The sequence below is a fragment of the Rhineura floridana genome, chromosome 10 (genome assembly GCF_030035675.1).
Source record: "Rhineura floridana isolate rRhiFlo1 chromosome 10, rRhiFlo1.hap2, whole genome shotgun sequence".
Lineage (NCBI taxonomy): Eukaryota > Metazoa > Chordata > Lepidosauria > Squamata > Rhineuridae > Rhineura > Rhineura floridana.
The window spans coordinates 55,681,241-55,702,336 of record NC_084489.1 but is presented as its reverse complement, the minus strand read 5'-3'; the positions used below and the strand labels follow the sequence as shown (position 1 = coordinate 55,702,336).

The window sequence follows — 21,096 nt, the reverse complement described above, 5'->3', positions numbered from 1 at the left end:
CAGAGAAAAACTAGGAATTGTGGGGAAATGGGGTTTAGGAGACAGAAATGAAGCAGGAGAAAGACTTATTGAATTCTGTGAAGCCAATAATTTGTTTCTTATGAACACATTTTTTGAGCAACCGAAAAGATGACTGTACACGTGGGCATCACCAAATGGTCAGTATAGGAATTAAATTAATTATATAATTGGTAATAGAGGATGGAGAAGTTTCATACTTTCTGTGAAAACAAGACCAGGAGGAGACTGTGGTACAGATCATGAACTGGTAGTATCAAAAATCAGAGTAAAGCTAAAGAACAACAAAGCAATCATAATGCCAAAATACAATTTAAATAACATCCCAGAAGAATATAAAGATCAAATAAGGAACAGATTTGAGGCTTTAAACTTAGTTGACAGAGAACCAGAAGAAATATGGATTGACATCAGAGACGTTATGAGGGAAGAATGCAAAAAGACAATGCCTCTAGTTCAAAGAGAGAAAGATAAAACTCTTAAATAGGTTAAAGAAAGATGGAAAGCAAAAGGAGATAGAAACACAGTTAGGACCCTAAATGCAATAATACGACTAGTATGTAGGGACAAAAAGAACTATTACAATAGTTACTGTATAGAAATAGAAGAGCACAACAAAAAAGGTAAAACAAGAGCCTTATTCCAAAAGATTAGAGAAATGAAAGGCAAATTTAAAACAAGAGTAGGGATGTTGAATAATCAAGAGGGGAGTACACTAACTGACCGAGATAAAATAAAAGGAAGATGGAAGCAATACACTGAAGAACTCTATAAAAGAGGATGACAGATTCATTCATGGAGGAACCGTGTGATGAAGAACCAGAAATTTTAGAATGTGAGGTGGAAGCTGCTCTTAAAATACTTGGGAGAAACAAATCACCAGGAACAGATGGCATACCAATAGAGTTGCTACAAGTTACTGAGACTGAATCTGTCCAAATTTTGACAAAAACTTGTCAACAAATATGGAAAACTAAACAATGGCCCACAGACTGGAAGCGTTCATTATATATCCCAATTCCAAAGAAAGGAGGTCCCAGGGAATGCAGTAATTATAAAATTATTGCCTTAATATCTCATGCGAGTAAAGTAATGCTCAAGATTGTACAACAAAAGCTCTTACCATATATGGAGCAAGAAATGCCAGATGTCCAAGCTGGATTTAGAAAAGGAGGAGGCACCAGAGATCATATCGCAAACATATATTGGATAATGGAACAGACCAAGGAATTTCAGAAGAAAATCACCCTGTGCTTTATAGATTACAGCAAAGCCTTTGACTGTGTAGATCATGAAAAACTATGGAATGCTTTAAAAGAAATGGGGGTGCCACAGCATCCAATTGTTCTGATGCGCAGCCTATACTCTGGACAAGAGGCTACTGTAAGGACAGAATGTGGAGAAACTGATTGGTTCCCCATCAGAAAGGGTGTGAGAGAGGAGTGTATTTTACCACCCTATTTGTTTAATCTGTACGCAGAACATATCATATGGAAAGCGGGATTGGACCAATATGAAGGAGATGTGAAAATTGGAAGGAGAAATATCAATAGTTTAAGATATGCAGACGATACCATACTACTAGCAGAAACCAGTAATGATTTGAAATGAATGCTGATGAAACTTAAAGAGGAAAGCGCAAAAACAGGACTACAGCTGAATGTCAAGAAGGCTAAAGTAACGACAACAGAAGATTTATTTAAATTTAAAGTTGACAATGAGGACATTGAACTTGTCAAGGTTTTTCAGGATTATACCAAGGATTATACCTTGGCACAGGCATTAACAAAAATGGAGACAACAGTCAAGAAATTAGAAGTGGATAAGAGAAAAATCAACTCATTTGAAATGTGGTGTTGGAGAAGAGGTTTGTGGATACTATGGACCTTGAAAAAACCAAATAATTGGGTTGTGTGTGCATGCGTGCTGCCTTCAAGTCGATTCCGGCTTGTGGCAACCCTACGAATAGGGTTTTCATGGTAAGCGGTATTCAGAGGTGGTTTACCATTGCCTTCCTCTGAATTGGGTATTAGAACAAATTAAATCCGAACTATCACTAGAAGCTAAAATGATGAAACTGCAGTTATCATACTTTGGACACATAATGAGAAGACATGATTCACTAGAAAAGACAATAATGCTGGAAAAAACAGAAGGGAATAGTAAAACGGGAAGGCCAAACAAGAGATGGATTGATTCCATAAAGGAAGCCACAGACCTGAACTTACAAGATCTGAACAGGGTAGTTTATAACAGATGCTAATAGAGGTCATTGATTCATAGGGTCGCTATAAGTCATAATCGACTTGAAGGCACATTACAACAACAGCAAGGAACACTAAATCTCAGTGTTAATTAGCTTACTTAGGGGAATTAGCAAAAACCACTGCTACTACGCTGTATTGTTTTCATACAGATTGGCTGTCAAAGTAAAAAATGGTGTTTGTGGAATGTGCAGAAATATAAAATAATGAAATGATTGGGATACATTACACAGGTTGCCCAGCGCATGTTGCCTGGAGCAAGCTGCCCATGTATTCTGAAAGAACCCATAACTGATCCTCTGTTTTCTCCTCCATGACCCAGTAGGACACAGGCTGCATTCAACTCCAATTTGAATTTCACAGAACCCTCTAATAATGTTTAGGAATAGTAAAAGCTTTCTTTTTGGAAGACGCTGGCTTGTGCCTTCCTACAAGGATTCCAACACAAAAGGAAAGCATGACTTTGAGGCAAGGAAACAGGGAAAGGAGCCAAGGGTAAGATGTTTACATTAGTGTAGTGACGAATTGAGAAGTGCAGGGTCCTTTTGTGAGTCATGCCATGCCTCCCACTGCCGCACCTTCTAAGGTTAAACCGCTGATACTATTGGGGCCTGCATAATTCACTTGGAAAGGTACAGCAATAAAGAAAAAACCCCATGATGGTGTATGGAAGCTTCATCCTCTCATCTCAGTCCTCATGGATGGATCCCTTCCCATTTGATTCACTAGCACACATAGAATAACCAACCCCCTTGCACATTCCCCTAACCTCAAAATTACCCATCAACCTTCCACAAAATAATCACCCCCCCCCCGAAAAAACATTCACTAGCCAAGTACTGTGTCCTGCAAGTACTTCACAACCTACATTTTTAAATTTCATATAGACAGCAAATAGGAGCTTTGTCAAGTTTCTGACAAACCACCCTGCGTGGTGATAGGCTCTTTTGACTTCATAGGCCTACCTGCTTTTGTCAGATGAGACTACTACAGGTAACTTTTATATTTCTTTTTTGGAGACAACTCTTTCTCAGTATATTGAAGAAAGAAATTAAGCAAGTCTAGGATGATAGATAGGAAGACAGGGAACTGCCTTATACTGAGTCCATCTTGCTCAGTTTTGTCTACACTGACTGGCAGCAGCAATCCAGGGTTTCGGGCAAGAGTCTCTTCCAGCTGTACCTGGAGATGCCAGGAATCCAATCTATGATCTTCTGCATGGAAAGTAGATGCTCTGCCACTGAGCTATGGTTCTTCCTATTTAAAGCCTATTTTCATCAAGGAGTTTTTTAAAAAGCATATTGTGGTTTTAGAAGCTCATTTGTTGAAAGATCCTTCCATGCCTTCTCCACCCCAAGGTTATGTACATAGAATAATGAAATGACCTTAACTCACATGAATTATTTAACTATCATTCTTTAACTATCATTCTTCTTATCTCTAATCTTGCCATACAATCCAGCCAAAGAAAGAACTTAACCTATTTTATCAAGATTAATCTTCTATAGTATCATGCAATCCAATCATTTGCATGTTTACTCAGAAGCAAGCCCCACTGTGATCAATGAAGCTTACTCCCAAGTAAACCAAGTTGACTTTAACATGTTGGTATTGCTGCCTTCCTAGCTGAGAAAATTGCTTCCTTGCTCACTCCTTCCACAGCAGCAGCATCCATTCCCCACAGGGAGCCGATTAAGGCTACAGTCTAGTACATGTCTACTCAGAAGTAAGCTCCATTGGGTTCAATGGAAGTTACTCCCAGGAAAGTTGTGTATTGGATTGCAGCCTAAATTTGTAATGAGAGTGAGAGAGTATGTGTGTGTGTGTGTGTGTTTTATCTGGGCAGAGTTTGACAGAGAAGGAAAGACATCACTTTGAATAATAATCTGTTGCACATATAAGAAACCGAGGCAAGAAGCACCCATTTTCCTTCTGCCTTTGCAAATTATAATGCTTTGCATCAGGAATACTTTCAGATGCATGGGGGGGGGAAGGGAATCGGAGGGGGGAGAAGGTGGGAAGATCTCACAAACTTCTAAAACCTCTTTTTTTTGAGAGAGAGAGAGAGAGAGAGAGAGAGAGAGCAATTCTTTATGCCTTTCCAGTGCTTTGCAACTAATGTGCCCCTCTTCTGAAACCTGAACTGATCCATCACCTCTGGGAGGGGGTAAAAAATCCAAGAAGCAGCACAACATCCAATTCCTTCCTTGGCTGGGTGAGGTTATCATACTTTGGACACATCATGAGAAGACATGATTCAGACAATAATGCTGGGAAAAACAGAAGGGAATAGAAAAAGAGGAAGACCAAAGAAGAGATGGATTGATTCCATAAGGGAAGCCAGAGACCTGAACTTACAAGATCTGAACAGAGTGATTCATGATAGATGCTATTGGAGCCCACAGATTCATAGGGTCGCTATCGATCAACTTGAAGGCACATAACAACTCCTCTAGCCTTAGAGCATTTTCATACACGAAGCTTAAATTGTCTTTGAGGTGCGCCTGGCACCAGCACTGTTATCTTTTCGGCGCCAGGGCAAGACTTTCCTCTTCTCCCAGGCATTTTAGCATGTGTTTTAAATTGTTTTTATATTGTTTTAAATTTAAAATTGTGTTTTAAATTGTTTTTAAAATATGTGTTTTAAATTGTATATTTGTTTTAATGTTTTTGATTGCTGTAAACCGCCCAGAGAGCTTCGGCTATGGGGCAGTATACAAGCGCAATCAATCAATCAATCAATCAATCAATCAATCAATTAGTCATTCCTGGGTCGCAACCGCCTTCCACCCTCCTCCTGTATAAACTTTTTCTCTCTCCATCTGTGTAAACTTCTCTCAAGCGCAGAGTCCTTTCATGCCACTTCGTTCACATACACACGGACACTCAAGGGAGGAGGAAGGAAGAGGAAGAGCCACACTGCGGGACAAGAAACAGGCTGTAGGCTGGGGTGGACAAATAATCTGCTTAATTCCGACCCCGGCCCCGATTTAAGCAGATTTTTCACCAGCTTCTGCCGGCAGCCTGTCTCTTGCCCTGCTGTGTTGCACCTCCTCTTCCTTTTCCTCCTCTGCCTGCTCAGAGAAGCTTTGCAGAAGCCTCTGCTGTGTGGTTTGCCTGGGGAGCTCCCTCCCCTCCTGCCTCTTCCTTCACCCTGATGTGTGTGTGTGTGAGTGGGTGGCGGATTGGAGAGGAGCGGCAGGGGGCCGGCTGCGGAAAAAGTAAGGGGACAAAGTCCTGAGGCATCCCCCCTCCAAAACACACCTGGGTGTTTAGCTGAGAAAATTACTCCCTGTGATCGACAGGGTTGGATCACACTTGGAAAATAGTTGCAGGCTGCTCCATATTCCTATCAGCTGATGAGACTGAACAAGTTGGGGACTGAAGTGTTGCTAGTTATAGGGGACTTCCTGACTTGTGTGACATCTGACACAGAATATAATCTTGTTAAGGACAGGCTGGGATGGAAATTTTACAGATAGTGACCTGTCATTAGACATAGCACTTACTTTTTCCCCTGAAGAGTTGTAACAGAATCATGAGGGGGCACCATACCCTATTAGATCATACTTTAAGAGGAGAAACTGCATCCACTGTAAGGATTGATTTTATGGTTCCCAGGAAATACAAGCAAGGATGCTTACAAGGATGGAATATGACTTTTAGAGGACATTGATCACTTGAAAGGGAGAATAAATGGCTGGATTATAGACTTTACCTGCATTAGATATGGCACCAATTCTAGGGTATTGATTAGGCATGCACTAAATGTTATCTATGCAAAGGTTCAGTTTTAGATCACTGTAGGAAAATTCCCATGTACAGCAGCCACTCTGGGAAGGATCTGTCGCAGAAACCATCGGGGCTTCTTCTTATAAATTGATACTGGATTTGGGATTATTTGCACTATCACAATGTTCAGAGCAAAGCCAAAATAAATACAGGCTTGGGGTTTGTGCAGAGTTCCAATTGAAACAGAGTGACTTGGTAACACTGAGTGCTACTAATTATGCGGAAGAGCCAATGAATATATGTTTGTAGACACCCCTTTCAGACTTTTGCTGAATGCACAGTGGTCTTGGAGTAAAGTCAGTTGGGATGTTGGAGCTTGCTGAATCATGGGGGCAGTTTAGAAACCTTAGCTGTGTATCTGCCCAGCTTCTGTCATGCTGTTGCTCCATCTGTTCAGCTTCTATTCTCACCCTTGGTTGGTTTTTCCTCTTGGCCCTTGCACACATCCTGTCTTCCTGTGCTGCTGCTTCTCTAGTTTGAGGTTACTGAGCTTGTAGCATTCCTGATTCCTCTTCTTCTCTTAATCCCCCAATTGAATGGGGATGGCCCTACCACTGGATAGAGGGAGATGGCTGTTCAGGCAGCTGTTTTTTATTAGTTGTTTAATCCATTAGTATTGTATTTTTACTGCCAAGGGTGGATGGGGGAGAGGCTTTTGTGGAATTTTCTGGCTCAGGTGCCAACATTTCTTGGCTGGTCTTGGATACTATGCATCTTGCCTTGGTGTGGGACGGGTGTCATTTGCTGCTCCTTGTGGGCTGGCTCTGCTGTTGACTAATGAGACATGTTCTCGAAAAACCAGAGGTTCCCTCCAAGGCTTTATAGGAGCAATATGATATGCAACATAGCTTGTGTGTCCCTCTTGATGCTAGCTCCAAGTTTGAAGAATGTGGACTTAGCATGTTTGACTGCCTTAAATTTAGGCAAACAGCTGTTACATGTGTCTCTGGGAACTTGCGCATGTGTACTTCACACATGATCCTTAAGCATGCTTGCAAGAGGGGGAAATATTTTATGTATGTCAATTGCACGCTGCCCTGGTCATGTGTCTGAAGGAGTTTAGGTTCCAGGAATTCACACCCACACCAAGGTCTTGAGTTGAATGCCGAGACACCAGATTTATGAAAGCAGGGCAGGGGAAGGGAAATTCACTTACACAAAAAGAAATGTTACAGTATATAGAATGCAAATCCACTTATTAATTATTATTATTATTATTATTTATAACCCCCTTTGGTGTAAATGAATTTCCCTTCCCCACGGGACTTCATTCGCAACCCTAAAGTGGAGAATAAATTCTCAGAAGAGGATGCATGATAGAGAAGGAGAAAGAGGTTTTTGCTAATAGTAAAGAAACAATGATGAGAACATGCCAATTTGACATGGGACTCCAGAAGACAGAAACAGATTAATAGTTTTACCTATCCAGTGTTCACTGGAGCTCTCACAGGTGTAAAAAAGTAGTGATGTCATCTGTGTAGGTGTGTATTGATGCCAGTACCAGGTGCCCAGACCAAGGATTCAATGCTTTAGGTCCCCATGTGATTTTCAGCTCTTTGGGACTGGCAAGCCTGACTTTCAGTTGCTGTTGAGTAAGTTCACAGGAGGGAGAGCTAAGCAATAGCTTTGCTTGCTGTGGAGCTTCCTGATGTAACATCCTGTGTTGTGATGCTTCTTGCAAAGAAGAGCATGTAATGTGTGTGTATGGGAAGGAGAGTCCCTTGTGTGATGTGGGAAGGATCCCAAGTGGGAAAACTCCAGGTCAGAGGAATCCAAGGACTTTTTCTAGGAGTTGGCTCCCATAGGAGTACATAGCATAAAGGGATAGGGTGGACTTCCCCCCTCCTAATCAGTTAAAATTCCTTGAAGCTCCAGGCTTGATTACTACAATGGATGTTTGTTTATTGGTCCCTGGGTGTCCAGGAAGTTTGGTCTTGGGGGTGAAATAAAAGGTTTTAATATTATTTGCTCAGGTGTGACAGAACTGAAGGACTGGTGTCTAGATTTACGTGATAGGTGTAGATAGGTGTATCCTGTCTTTGGCAAGAGGAAATGCAAATTCCTGGAGGTTTGATTGAATCTTCTGAGTCAACCTTTTGGTTAGCCAATTGTTATAAGTTCCTCTTCAATTGCAATATGATTCCCAGCATGCCTGCCTGGTTTTCTCAGTCCTGGGTCTGGATTCTGCCAGGGGCTGTCATGTTACAGAGCTCTGTGTTTGTGGTCCTTCCATACAATCCTTTGCTTTTGTGTTTTAATTAAAGCAAAATATAGTCCTCATGCTGTAGAAAACTCATCAAATAAGCCCCCCCTGTGTGTATGTGTGTGTGATGCTGACTTTAAATTTGATGCTTAGCAGAAGCCATGGTGAACTTTCACATACTAGCCCTCTACTTGCTAGACAACTTCCTTCCCTACATCATTTCTATCTACCCCTACCCCCATCTCTGACGAGTTCATTCAAACATTGCTCTTAATATATAAAAAAAATGAGCTGGTTTCCTTTGTCAATAGAGTTGGGGTGAATATCTGTTTTTTCCTTGGAACAAACTGGCTTGCAAGTAAATTGCAAACGCTGAAGACTATTCCCAACAAACCTGGTAGATAGGCATCATTTTTTGCCCTCAGTTTTTTATAAGAGTAGTAAATAGGGATCCATGAACCGTGCATGTTGTATTCACACAGTGTTCAAGGGCAAACCTCTCACTGATCTTAATGGAGTTAGATTACACCTTTACATTACAACTCTTCTCCCCCACCTCTTTTTTATACAGAATATAGTTAAATATAGCTTGCTCTGCCTGTGAAGCTGCACAAAGCTCTAAAAAGGAGTTTTAAAAATCTGGTAGATGCATCTGTGGAGTAATCTGTATATGAGTGTTGTACAGATAGATGGTGCTAATATGTATGAGACCTGTGTATTGGAAGTACAATGGAAATCTGTTACCCTGCAGCTCATTGTATCTTAAAATAAATTATTTATGGTATTAAATGTTCCTCAGCAATCTTGTGCTAAAGAGCCTTCCAGCTGTAGCTGCCTTGCTCTCTTTGATTCATAAGTATTCCCCCCTCCCCTCGTAAACAGCCACATTAGTTTGGTGCTGGCAAGGTCTGATTATAAACATAAATATTTTTTGCTTCCGTAATGTTTTTCAAGAGTCTCTGAAACAGTGATGTAAGTAGGAGCTTATGGTATTTGTAAAGGGCTATACAGTTTTCAATGTAAGTCTTTCTGTTGTTGCTTTCTTCTTTTTTGGAGGCTTGAGTTTTACTCTGTTGCCATTCTTGAAAAAAATACTAGTCATTTTGAAGCAAGGTATGCTTTATCTGACCATGAACAACTTGAGAAACACCAGAAATCCTAAATGCACTTGCTTTGCATTGTGCTTAGTTGAAACTGACACAGCTTCAAATGTGCAAAGATTTGAGATTCTAGACTTCATGGGATCAGGATGAAGGAATTAGATGTGTAACCTAATGGCCAGAGGTTCAAGCAGGACTGCTTTCTGTCATCTTCAGCAGATACATTGTTCCTGTGGAACAGATACACTGTTCCTGTAGAAGGCTATACACTTATACTTGTGTCCCTAACCTGCACTATTGTGATGACCTGTGTGTGAGAGGGTGCCTTTAGGCTGTCCGAAAATATTTCAAAATGTGATAGCCTGCTTGTTAGTGAGTAAGCCATGGGGAGAATGTTATGTATATGTTGAAATGGTTGGACTGGCTTCCACTTCTGAATACAATTTTAAGTCTAAAAATATTTTAACGCCATAAATGTTTGGGCTCAGCATCCTTTGGGAAATGCTGTGTCTCTGGTAATTTTCATAGGTTCCTCTTTCAGATGCTGACCTAACCTAGTGTATGGTTTGCTGACCCAAGTCACAGTGTTGTCTTGTGGTGGCACCCTTGTTAAGCAATTTCTTCTTCCCTAGAGAAGTTCATCACAGCAATGATATTTGGGAGCTCTGTGATGTTGGCTCCATTTTAGTAAGCATTTGGCTGTGTAATTTTTTCAGACTTTTATTGCAGTTGTCATTGGGGGTGTTTGCTGATGTTATGGATTGTTAACTGTTGCAACATGCTGTTCTGATTTTAATACCTAGTGTATTACTGATCTTGCATTATATGCTGTTCCGAGGCAAACTGCAAAAATAAAAATGTGAGACTACACTGGATACTGTGTGACTTAACCAGACAACTCTAAAACACTGGGTTAGTTTTTTTTTACAAAATTAAAATTTCTTGCAGAGAGAAAAAGCTTTCCCTGTTCAGACTGAAGTGATAAATTACATGGACTTCTATGTCTTGTTCAAACCCAGACAGTGTGGACACATGTGAGTCAGGATGGAGGAAAAGTTGTTTAACTCTTTTCCTTCTGGCTGTGTTGTATCTCAAATCACCATCCCCAAACTGCTTTTTGTTTAACTTTCGGAGTGAGAGAATGAGCTTCAAAACAGCCAGAGGGGAAAGGGTTAAGTAGCCTTTTGAAAACTCCTCTTTCTCCACCCTTATTTGAAACATGCCCATGCTGATTCTGGTACTGTGGCTGAGGGTGGGAACACATGGAACTCTAATATGCAGCTTCAGCCTATATCTAATTTGTTTAATTGAAGCTGGGTGTTTTCCTAGTTAGTGGTTTTATTTTAGATTGAAGCACTATGCTATACATTTTAGTGGTCTAATTGTATAAATGCTCAACAGAGCATTCCTGTTTGGGTGGGTTTCCAACCCTGCCCCCCCCCACGAGTTAAACCAAAGTATTTAGATTTAAGCTGGCTGATCCCATTCATTTTGGTACAGAAATGTCTCTTAAGAGAGGGTAATCCCCCCCGCCTCATGGTTTTAAGGTATCCTTATGGGATTGCTGCATCTGGGCACTCTTTCCTTAAGGCTTACTAGAATGGCTGATTCTCTGCTCTTTGCTTTTTAAAGCATTCTGATCGTTCATGTAGCTGTCCTTATAGTTCTGTACATTAAGGTCTCTTGCAGGTGACCTGTTTCTTGAACATCCATTCTGGCTGAGTATTCATCCTTCTTTGCTTGCACAAAGTTTGCAAGGAAGTTAAGATGATGTTTGCTATTTACTGAACATTCATTCCAATTGGTTTGTGGGAAGGTTACATGATGTTCAATCAAGCAGTTGTTATCCTGCACTTTCCAGTGCATTTCCCCATCACTTTCCTTATTGCAAAAAAATCATTTTGTGGTTTTTTTTTGGGGGGGGGGGATGAAGCAGATTTGTTGTGCAGGAGTGCCAAAGCCACTTGAATTGCCCAACCTGAATTTGCTGCTATGTGATTGAATCCCTCTCGAAAATTGTGACCATCTGGAAGCCTAGGTTATGTTGGGAGGCATTTAAAACACAGAATAAAATCCAATAATTGTCAGTGTTGGTGTGTTTTGGCCATTAACCCACTATACATACTCTCTTCTTGTGGGGGAAAGGAGAAACTACCTCCAGGTAACCATAAGCATTTTTGAAAAACTGGTTGGAGATGCTTTTAAATGACTACTTCTTTCTGTTTAGCAGACCCTGCAATTTATACGTGCTGCTGAAATGGACAAGGACTTGGATGTGAACTAAGCTCTTAAAGGAGGAATCTGCTGTATATCATATGGCCTTGGGATCTCCTCCTTGAAAACTGCAGTTAGACTGATTATGGATGGGGCTGTAGCAGCCAATGTTGTGCTGCTACATATTGTGTTGCTGTGCTGAGGATTGGGACCATAATTGTTCAGTTTCACCATTGAATGTTTGTGTTTTAAATGGGGTAACCCTAGGTGCCCAAACCTGACCTGTAAAATGTGGACTAGTTTTGTGAAAGCTAGCAGTATACATAAAACATCTAAAAATCTTAAACTGATCACTAAGGTATTCTTGGTATGTGCTTCTGGATTGATGAAGACCTCTTGATATAAGTATCCAGTCTAAACATTATTATAAACAGAAGCCTGTGTTTAAAATGCATTTCGATTTATAAAAGGAGATTTTGTTATACTGAGATTAAATGTTGGATATGTGGGTATGAGCACATACAGAACTGGCCTCTTGATCAGAACAGTACAATATAGCCATTAAGGCTAAGACTGCTGACCAATAGTGTAGAACACATACTTGTCTTGTGTTGTGTCTGGGTCAGTGAAGCTTCTGTGACTAACTGGTTGTGCTGATGGTATGGTATAGAATGCTCGGTTTTTCATGGGAATAGTTCAGTTTCTGTGAGGTAAGAGAAAGTTGGAAGTTTGGCTGGGATTAAATCATTACATGGGCAGACTGAAAACTGGGGAGAGGTATCAACAGATAGGGATGCTAAGGCACAAGGAGCCCAGAGGAAAAGAGTGTGACTGAAGGGTGTAAAGGAATCTGAAGGAAGGTTGATGGAGAATAAAGTTTGAGGAAAAGGGTAGAGGAGGTTTGGGGAGGGTTGGAAGAGCTAACAAGAGGAAAGGGGGTCTGAAGAAACTTCACAGTACTACAGAAAGAGCTGCATGCTACTGGAGTACTAGGGAGGCTGGCCTAGAGATAAGAGTGATGAAAGGAATTGAATGTATAATTGGTTTAGAGGAGAAACACAACACTTTTTGCCAAACCATAGCTTAATGGTTTGGAATGGTCCTGAGGCCTACACCCTCCTTCCTGGCTGTTCATGGATGTGTTAATATCTGCACTAATATAACTATTGTTGTTGTTATGTGCCTTCAAGTCGATTACGACTTACGGCGACTCTATGAATCAGTGACCTCCAAGAGCATCTGTCATGAACCACCCTGTTCAGATCTTGTAAGTTCAGGTCTGCGGCTTCCTTTATGGAATCAATCCATCTTATGTTTGGCCTTCCTCTTTTTCTACTTCCTTCTGTTTTCCCCAGCTTTATCATCTTTTCTAGTGAATCATGTCTTCTCATTATGTGTCCAAACTATGATAACCTCGGTTTCATCACTTTAGCTTCTAGTGACAGTTCTGGTTTAATTTGTTCTAACACCCAATTATTTGTCTCTTTTGCAGTTCATGGTATGCGCAAAGCTCTCCTCCAACACCACATTTCAGATGAGTTGATTTTTCTCTTTTCTGCTTTTTTCGCTGTCCAACTTTCACATCCATACATAGAGATGGGGAATATAATGGTCTGAATGATCCTGACTTTAGTGTTCAGTGATGCATCTTTGCATTTGAGGACCTTTTCTATTTTTCTCATAGCAGCCCTCCCCAGTCCTAGTCTTCTTCTAATTTCTTGACTGCTGTCTCCAGTTTGGTTAATGATTGTGCCGAGGTATTGATAATCCTTGACAAGTTCAATGTCCTCATTGTCAACTGTAAAGTTACATAAATCTTCTGTTGTCATTACTTTAGTCTTTATGACGTTCAGTTGTAGTCCTGTTTTTGTGCTTTCCTCTTTAACTTTCATCAGCATTCCTTTCAAATCATTACTGGTTTCTGCTAGTAGTATGGTATCATCTGCATATCTTAAATTATTGATATTTCTCCCTCCAGTTTCCACACCTCCTTCATCTTGACCCAATTCCAAATATAACTATAGTTGCATTTAAAGACAGGGATTGAAGGTATCTTAGAAGCTAATCTTATTCTAAGCTGCTTAAGGCCTTGGGAATTCACACATGAGAGGGTAGGGTGGGGAACAGAAAGATTGTGTAAATCAGGTGAGGAACCTATTTCCTATGAAGGGCTGATAACCCACAGGAGAAGCCAACTGGGGGGCATAGCCACATCTGATAGGGCAGAGCTTGCAGCATTACATCAGTCTTTCTATATATCTCCCTCCCTTCTGTCTGCCGGTCTCTCCCTCCATCTGCATGCACATCCCTACTGGGAGGAAGTGCGGGATATAAATCAAATAAATAAATAAGAAGTAGTGATTCCCTGAGGGGAATCCTAGAGAGTAAGAATGAGCTGTGGTGTCCAGAGAGTTGGATGATGCTGAGGGCCTCGTGTGCTCACCTCATGGGTCAATCCTCTCTTAGTCACAATTGGCATGCTTCAAAACTGGCTTTCATTTGTGCTGCATACATTTATAGCTTTTTGTCTTTATGGTCATAGTACGAAGAATTAAAAACAAATGCAGGGGGTTCTTGTCAGTATTTGCACTGGACAGAGATGCAAGAGCCAACCAGAGATTTGTCACACAGGACACCCCAACCACTGCAAATCAGCTGGGAAGTGGGCATTGGGAACTTCCACAGCAATCCAGAAGTCAGCTGGAGCCTTTCCTGCAAGAAGAAATGGTGAGGGAGGGTATGGGCCTCAATAGCCCAGATGCCTCTGAGTGCTGGCTGCCATTTGCTCAGAGGAGGGCGAGGCAGCGAGAACCTGGAAGGAGAATAGAGAAGGAAAAACTGGGGTGGAGCAGGGAGAGAAGGTGCTGTGGGAAGAAATAGGGAGAGGAGAACAAGATGGCAGGAGAGGAGGAGTGGAGAAAGGGGAAGTTGAGTTAGGAGGACAGTGAAAAGGAGGTGGGGTAAAGAGGCCAGATGAAAGGGGGGAATGCCAAAAGAAGCACAAATAGCTGAACAGCGGAGCCCTTTTTAGGCAGAGCCCAAAGGGGGGAAAGTAGCACTTCCCATACCTACCTGGTGGTCTTAGTTAAAGAGGGAAGAGTTCTAAGCCAGAGTCCATCAAGGCAGCCTTCAGAAGACTCCTGAGTGAACTCGGGACCAGTCTTGGGGAACAGGGAAGACTCTCAGCTTGCACTAATGGTGGAGTCAACTGTTGCTGCTGGGATTTTGGGAAGAAGTAGAGGTTCTGTGCCTTGGGGGGGGGGCTGAGAGAGACCTACAGAACGTAATCAAATCCAGGGAAGTAACTGGGGAGTATTAAAGACTGACCTGCATCTAAAAATCTGTTTTGTTTCTTGGGAAGACATGATCAACAGTGAATGCTATGAAGTGGGCTGCTCAGATCATAATATAATATGCTGACATATATTTTCTGGTGATGTCCATCTTGATAAAGTTATATAAAGGTCAGAGGGATCTTAAAGATACTTCCACTCGTACTATAGGTTGTAATTGCAGCAGGTTTTAGGTCCACGTCAAGTGTTGTGGATTTACTACGTGGAAAGAAAGTGATTCAGTGTAGGAAGTATAAAATGTATATTTCCATATGGTGGTCCACATATGAGATTCTTAGTTTTTCCTACATTGAAACTACTTCTATGAGGTTCTCCTTATTCTATGCAAATATAAATCTACATATCTAGAGAGAGAAGTCCCCATAGAATAGAAAATGTGCATCACTTATTAAGGTACTTGAGTGCAGTTCAAATGATTAACAACATGTGATAAGGGACTTGCAAGATTTCTGCAACGTAATGTAATTTGGCAGCAAAACTTCAAAGGGAAAACTTTCTCAACAGCAAACTCAGGCATTGCAAAAATAATCAAATAGGTATAAAAATGACTTCGGATGTTTCTGACAAACACATGTAAAATGCAAGGTGATTTGGCATCTGAACATCTTATGTGTATTAATATAAGTTTTGTTTTACCTTTTCATTTTCACTTAATCTCGATTGCCATTTAGCTGGCAAGTGCGCTGACTGTAAAACATGTATAGGGTCACTGACGTGCCATTTGTCCACAAGTGCATCCTTTGAAAGCACACAGACCAGTTCTTTCACGTGGTAAGTAAGAACATAAGAACATAAGAAGAGCCTGCTGGATCAGGCCAGTGGCCCATCTAGTCCAGCATCCTGTTCTCACAGTGGCCAACCAGGTGCCTGGGGGAAGCCTGCAAGCAGGACTGAGTGCAAGAACACTCTCCCTTCCTGAGGCTTCTGGCAACTGGTTTTCAGAAGCATACTGCCTCTGACTAGGGTGGCAGAGCACAGCCATCACGGCTAGTAGCCATTGATAGCCCTGTCCTCCATGAATTTGTCTAATCTTCTTTTAAAGCCATCCAAGCTGGTGGCCATTACTGCGTCTTGTGGGAGCAAATTCCATAGTTTAACTATGCGCTGAGTAAAGAAGTAGTTCCTTTTGTCTGTCCTGAATCTTCCAGCATTCAGCTTCTTTGAATGTCCACGAGTTCTAGTATTATGAGAGAGGGAGAAGAACTTTTCTCTGTCCACTTTCTCAATGCCATGCATAATTTTATACACTTCTATCATGTCTCCTCTGACCCGCCTTTTCTCTAAACTAAAAAGCCCCAAATGCTGCAACCTTTCCTCATAAGGGAGTCGCTCCATCCCCTTGATCATTCTGGTTACCATCTTCTGAACCTTTTCCAACTCTATAATATCCTTTTTGAGATGAGGCGACCAGAACTGCACACAGTATTCCAAATGCGGCCGCACCATAGATTTATACAACGGCATTATGATATCGGCTGTTTTATTTTCAATACCTTTCCTAATTATCCCTAGCATGGAGTTTGCCTTTTTCACAGCTGCCACACATTGGGTCGACATTTTCATCATGCTGTCCACTACAACCCCGAGGTCTCTCTCCTGGTCAGTCACCGCCAGTTCAGACCCCATGAGCGTAAGTGCCTTACTTCACAGCCGTTGAATAAGATAACAGCCATCTAAAGTGAAATAACACAATACTGGGGAAACAAATAAAATTGCTGTATCAGTGCTTTAATTACTGGCTTATTCACTACAATATAACTTAGCGACAATTCTTACTTAATATCCCCCCCCTTTTTGGACCCAATGAAAAATTGACAACAGAATCTGAAAAAGCTAGTTGTGCATGGTCTCTGGCGATCTCTTGCAAACCTCCAATGACTTACAAATTTGATCAAAACCATTCAAAGGTATGGGGACTTATGTGGGACATGTACTGCATCAGAATGCCTGAAGGGAGATTGCTTATTTTAATGATTCCATGTGAAGACAGATTTTCAACATGGAGATATAGACAATTTACTTGCTTGTTCCGCTGCAAGTTTATTAATGGCTTTGAACTCTGAAAATATAATCTCTCAGCATATACATTTTAAAAAACAAAACAGCTATTTTTGTGAGGACTGTACTACACGAAGGTGTCAGTGTTTGAATTGCCTCCAAGATGTGTAGTGTGAAGAGCAGTAGTATAGTGGCAAATTCAGAAGGGCAGGGTCCCTTCATGATAACCACAGCCAAACACACCCTGTTTGACTACTGAGTTGAGAATGAGAGCCTTGTTAATGCCTTCTCCCACAACATCAGAGATCCCTAGGAGCCAATCAGCATGAAAGGGAAGAGTGTTAGCTGCTGAAAGGAGTCTTCTCAGTGACAGACTCACCTTATTTCACTCTGATTGGCTCCAGTCAGCAGGAGAGGACAAAGAAGCATATTAGAATACTCTTCTCAGTGATTAACACACTCCCATTTCATGCTGTTTGGCCTGTAGGATGCTGGAAACATAGGGACCTTGCTGGGACCTTGCTCCCCAAAAAGTAAGGAGTCTAAGATTCCCCGAGACTCTGGATCACTACACCCCTGGTAAAGAGATATTTATCTTTCACACTTATCTCTTTGTGGGTGATCTTTGTGCAGAGTCAAAGAGAGAATCTCTGGTTTTGTTACTTGTCCTTGCAAATGGGTCTTTCACAAGCATGCTGCACTAATTTTCACATTGTTAAACTGTGTCTGGTATGCATCCCCCCTTCTTACTCCCCCCCCTTAATATACAGAGATTTAAATCTTTACCCATTGGACATATTTGTTGTTGGGGTTTTGTGTGTGCTGTTGAGTGTGTTTATTGAGTCCTTATGGCTACCAGTATTTTTAAAATGAGATTGTATGATTTATATGTTGGTGGGTATTTTTACATGCTGTTAATGTGTAATAGGATTCATAGTCATTAGGGTCTAATAAAATAATCTCTTGTTTGCCCTCTCATATTCAGACACTTGCTGCTTTTATGGTGTATTTCAATGGTGCTGATTCCACTATAACAAATGCCCTTCTCTGTGTAAGTATAATATGAAGTTAGAGCACTTTAACTAGGCTCTCTCCCACCCTGGAATACATACAATTTACATGACATTTGGCAGTATAAAAAAGGTAGTGGGGTTCCATAGGTTTGGTAAAATATGGGAGAATCTATGTTAAATTGTGGCAGTTAGACTGATATATTATCATTGATTAACACTGTGTGTGAAAGCACCCATGGTGTCTGGCATCCTTTATGGCTTATTGGAAGCTGAAGACTGTTTAGAGCTGACATAAATAATTGTTCCTCTCTGGGCCTTTCCATGCAAAGAATTTGGAAGCATCAGCTAGTGTAACTGCAGGAGTTCATAATTACGGAAGTGAAAACAGTTGGTTATTGTGAGTGTGTTGTGCCAGTTGCCAGTGGTGTTCTCCAACTACCAATTTTCTTCTCTGCATGTGTGTGTTTAACAGTGTAAACTTTGATGTGTTAAAGCAGAGCTGGACTAAAGGAGGCAATATCATTTTGATAAATATAAAATACAAGATGTTGAGACCTGGCTCTTTAGGGAATGTTTTTCCCAAGAACTGATCATAGTTCAGCTTGTTTTAAATTTTGCTTATGCAGCAAGGACATGGATGTACAACCTATTTACATTAGGTTCACCATCTTCTCTCTTAAGTTGGCTACAGAGTTTCATCTGCAAGATTTATTTTAAAAACAATTATCTGTTATTATAGTGAGCCATCACACTGACCCAGTTCACACGTCAAAGTAAACCATAGTTAAACCACACTGATTCACCTATTTTGCTCCTCTGATTCTTGGTTGGTTATGCTTGAACTTGGGATCATGGTTTGTTTGGAACAAAGCCTTTTAAGACATCTTATCCCAGCCTGTGTCTGTGTTGGAATTACTTTTTTAGATGTTTTTAAAGTTTTTTTTTAAAATATTTTTTTAAATATGTTTTGTTTTAAGATGTATTAGTCTTTTGTTTTTAAGCTGTTTTAAAGTGTTTTTAGTGTTTTTGCTTGCCGCCCTGGGCTCCTTCTAGGAAGAAGGGCAGGATATAAATTTAATGAATAAATAATAAATGATCTGTAGTCAAGGTTTCTCTTGGATTACTGATCGCAAGTTGTTTGAGCAAGACAAACTGTGATCCATGGTTCAGGTGCAGCACTAAGCCAGGATAGTGGTTTGTTTCACCTGTGCACTAGCATGGAAGGGCAAAATAGATGAGATTGGCTTGTTCATGATGAAGAGCAAACTCACCTCCTTTCACTCTGATTGGCCCCAATCAGCAGGAAAGGACAAGGAAGCATATTAGAAGACTCTTCTCAGTGATTAACACACTCCCCTTTTATGCTGTTTTGGCTTGTAAGATGCTAGAAACATAGGGAACCTGCTGTCAAAAAAGTAAGGGGTCTAAGACTTCATAAGACCCTGGATGACTACACCTCTGCTCGCAAGTCAGTTGCGCAGAATTTTGGTGCGATTTAACCCCAAGTAGGATACAGCTTTAGAAATAACACGGCTTTTCAAATTGTGGTTTAATAGTGGTGCAGCCAACTGCTGTTCCATGAGTTGTAAAAGGCCAGTATGAATCACTTTTGAACTTTTACATTTTAACTTTTTTGAGGCAGGGGTGGGAATCTTTTTTTTTTCAGTCCAGGGGTAACAGTCTTTGTTGAGAACCTTTCAGGGACCACATGCCAGTAGCAGGTGGGCTGGAAACAAAAAGTGGTAGTAACAGTGAATGAGATTCTTACATTTGTACTGTAGACAACATTCCAACCACGAAAAAGCCACAGGTTTCTACACACATGCACAACTCTTGATCCAACCAAGCAAAAGGCATTGTCGCAGTTCAGAGATGTATTCCAGCCAGGCAAAGGAACTCAAGGAAGGCTCAGAAGAAGGCTGGTGGGGTGTGCTTTAAGGAGGGGGGTAGCCTAGGGAGAGTTCTGAGGTCCAGATAAAGAGGCCTCAAGGGCCACATTCAGCGTTTGGTCTGAGCTGTGTACTATATTTTTAGGCTGAGGTATATGTTATAGCACTTTGAGATTTTAGAAATATTAAACAGTATATAAATGCTTTTAAATAAAATTATTTCTAAGCCACTGGGGGCTTTTCTAGTAGTAAGGTGGAGTAAAACTCCCATAACTAGCTACTGGTGCAGTGTCCTATTTTAAAATGCAAGCAGGAACAGCGCCAAGGAGGGCAAACACCCCCCTAACAAGCATCTTGCACTCCCAGTGTATTTTGCCCACCTAGAAATATACATTGCCCCTTCTGTGCTTCCCATTTTTTTATGTCTGTGAATTTTTTTTGTCTATGAATTTTTTTCTGGTGCCGTTGCTGAATGCAAGCAACATTTCTTCCCCCCCCCCCAAATGTCCCATTACCCTTGCTCCTTTCCTTCCCCTCTGCTTTTGTCTCCTCTTTAGAATGTAAAATTCACTCATCGGGTCCTGGTAATATCTTAATATGTATGTAGCATATGAATAATAATGCTGCCTTAGGTCAAGCAAAGTGAGTATTTAACCACCTAGCGACCTCATATCCAGTGTTCCATCTCCTCAGTAGTGTCAAGGGGTGAGAGTTTTCAGAGAAATGTGGGAGTGAGCCTTTAGCTTCCCCAAGGTATCTTTAACTGACAAGAAGTAGGCTGGGCTAAGCAGCACACCTGAGACATTGTCCCCCACCCCTGGCCTTTGATCCTCCCAATGTGATTAGAAATTGACTGTTGCATTAGACCTCTTATTTACTGCCATAACTCAGAAAAACATTTAAAATATTTTGTATGCAAACGTACTGCAGTGCTGACATCAGCAGTGCATCTCAGGGTAATGTAATGCATTGGGTTTTTAGTAAGTAGAAAGTTTTTGTGTGTGCCAGCTGTGTAATGGAAAGCAGGTGCAGTATGAGGGCAGACACCTGCAAATCCTGCAAGTTGGCAACAAATATAAAGCAGTTCCTACTTTTTAGGAGAAGCACCTCTGAACCTGGGTTATTGTTTGATTGGGCAATAATGTCTCTTCTTTAACGATTGCTGATGTTGAGTACAGCCATTACGTTTCATAGTATGCCTGTTGGTGTATTAAGTGAATTCAGTAGAGCAGAAAAGTTCATACTACTGATT

The 21,096-nt window shown here is 41.0% G+C and overlaps 1 protein-coding gene across 11 annotated transcripts in view; it reads left to right on the top strand.

Annotated features, from left to right (window-relative positions):
• CDK14 (cyclin dependent kinase 14) overlaps nucleotides 1–21,096 on the top strand; it is a 571,841-nt gene that overhangs the window by 42,684 nt on the left and 508,061 nt on the right. Inside the window, exon 1 of one of the 11 annotated variants that reach the window (XM_061586442.1) lies at nucleotides 16,556–16,574. The exons of the other annotated variants lie outside the window; for them this stretch is intronic. Within the exon in view, the coding sequence (XP_061442426.1) occupies nucleotides 16,569–16,574 (6 nt within the window). The 5' untranslated portion in view covers nucleotides 16,556–16,568. Of the gene's footprint in view, nucleotides 1–16,555; nucleotides 16,575–21,096 lie in introns of those variants that run through there. 11 annotated transcript variants of the gene reach the window in all.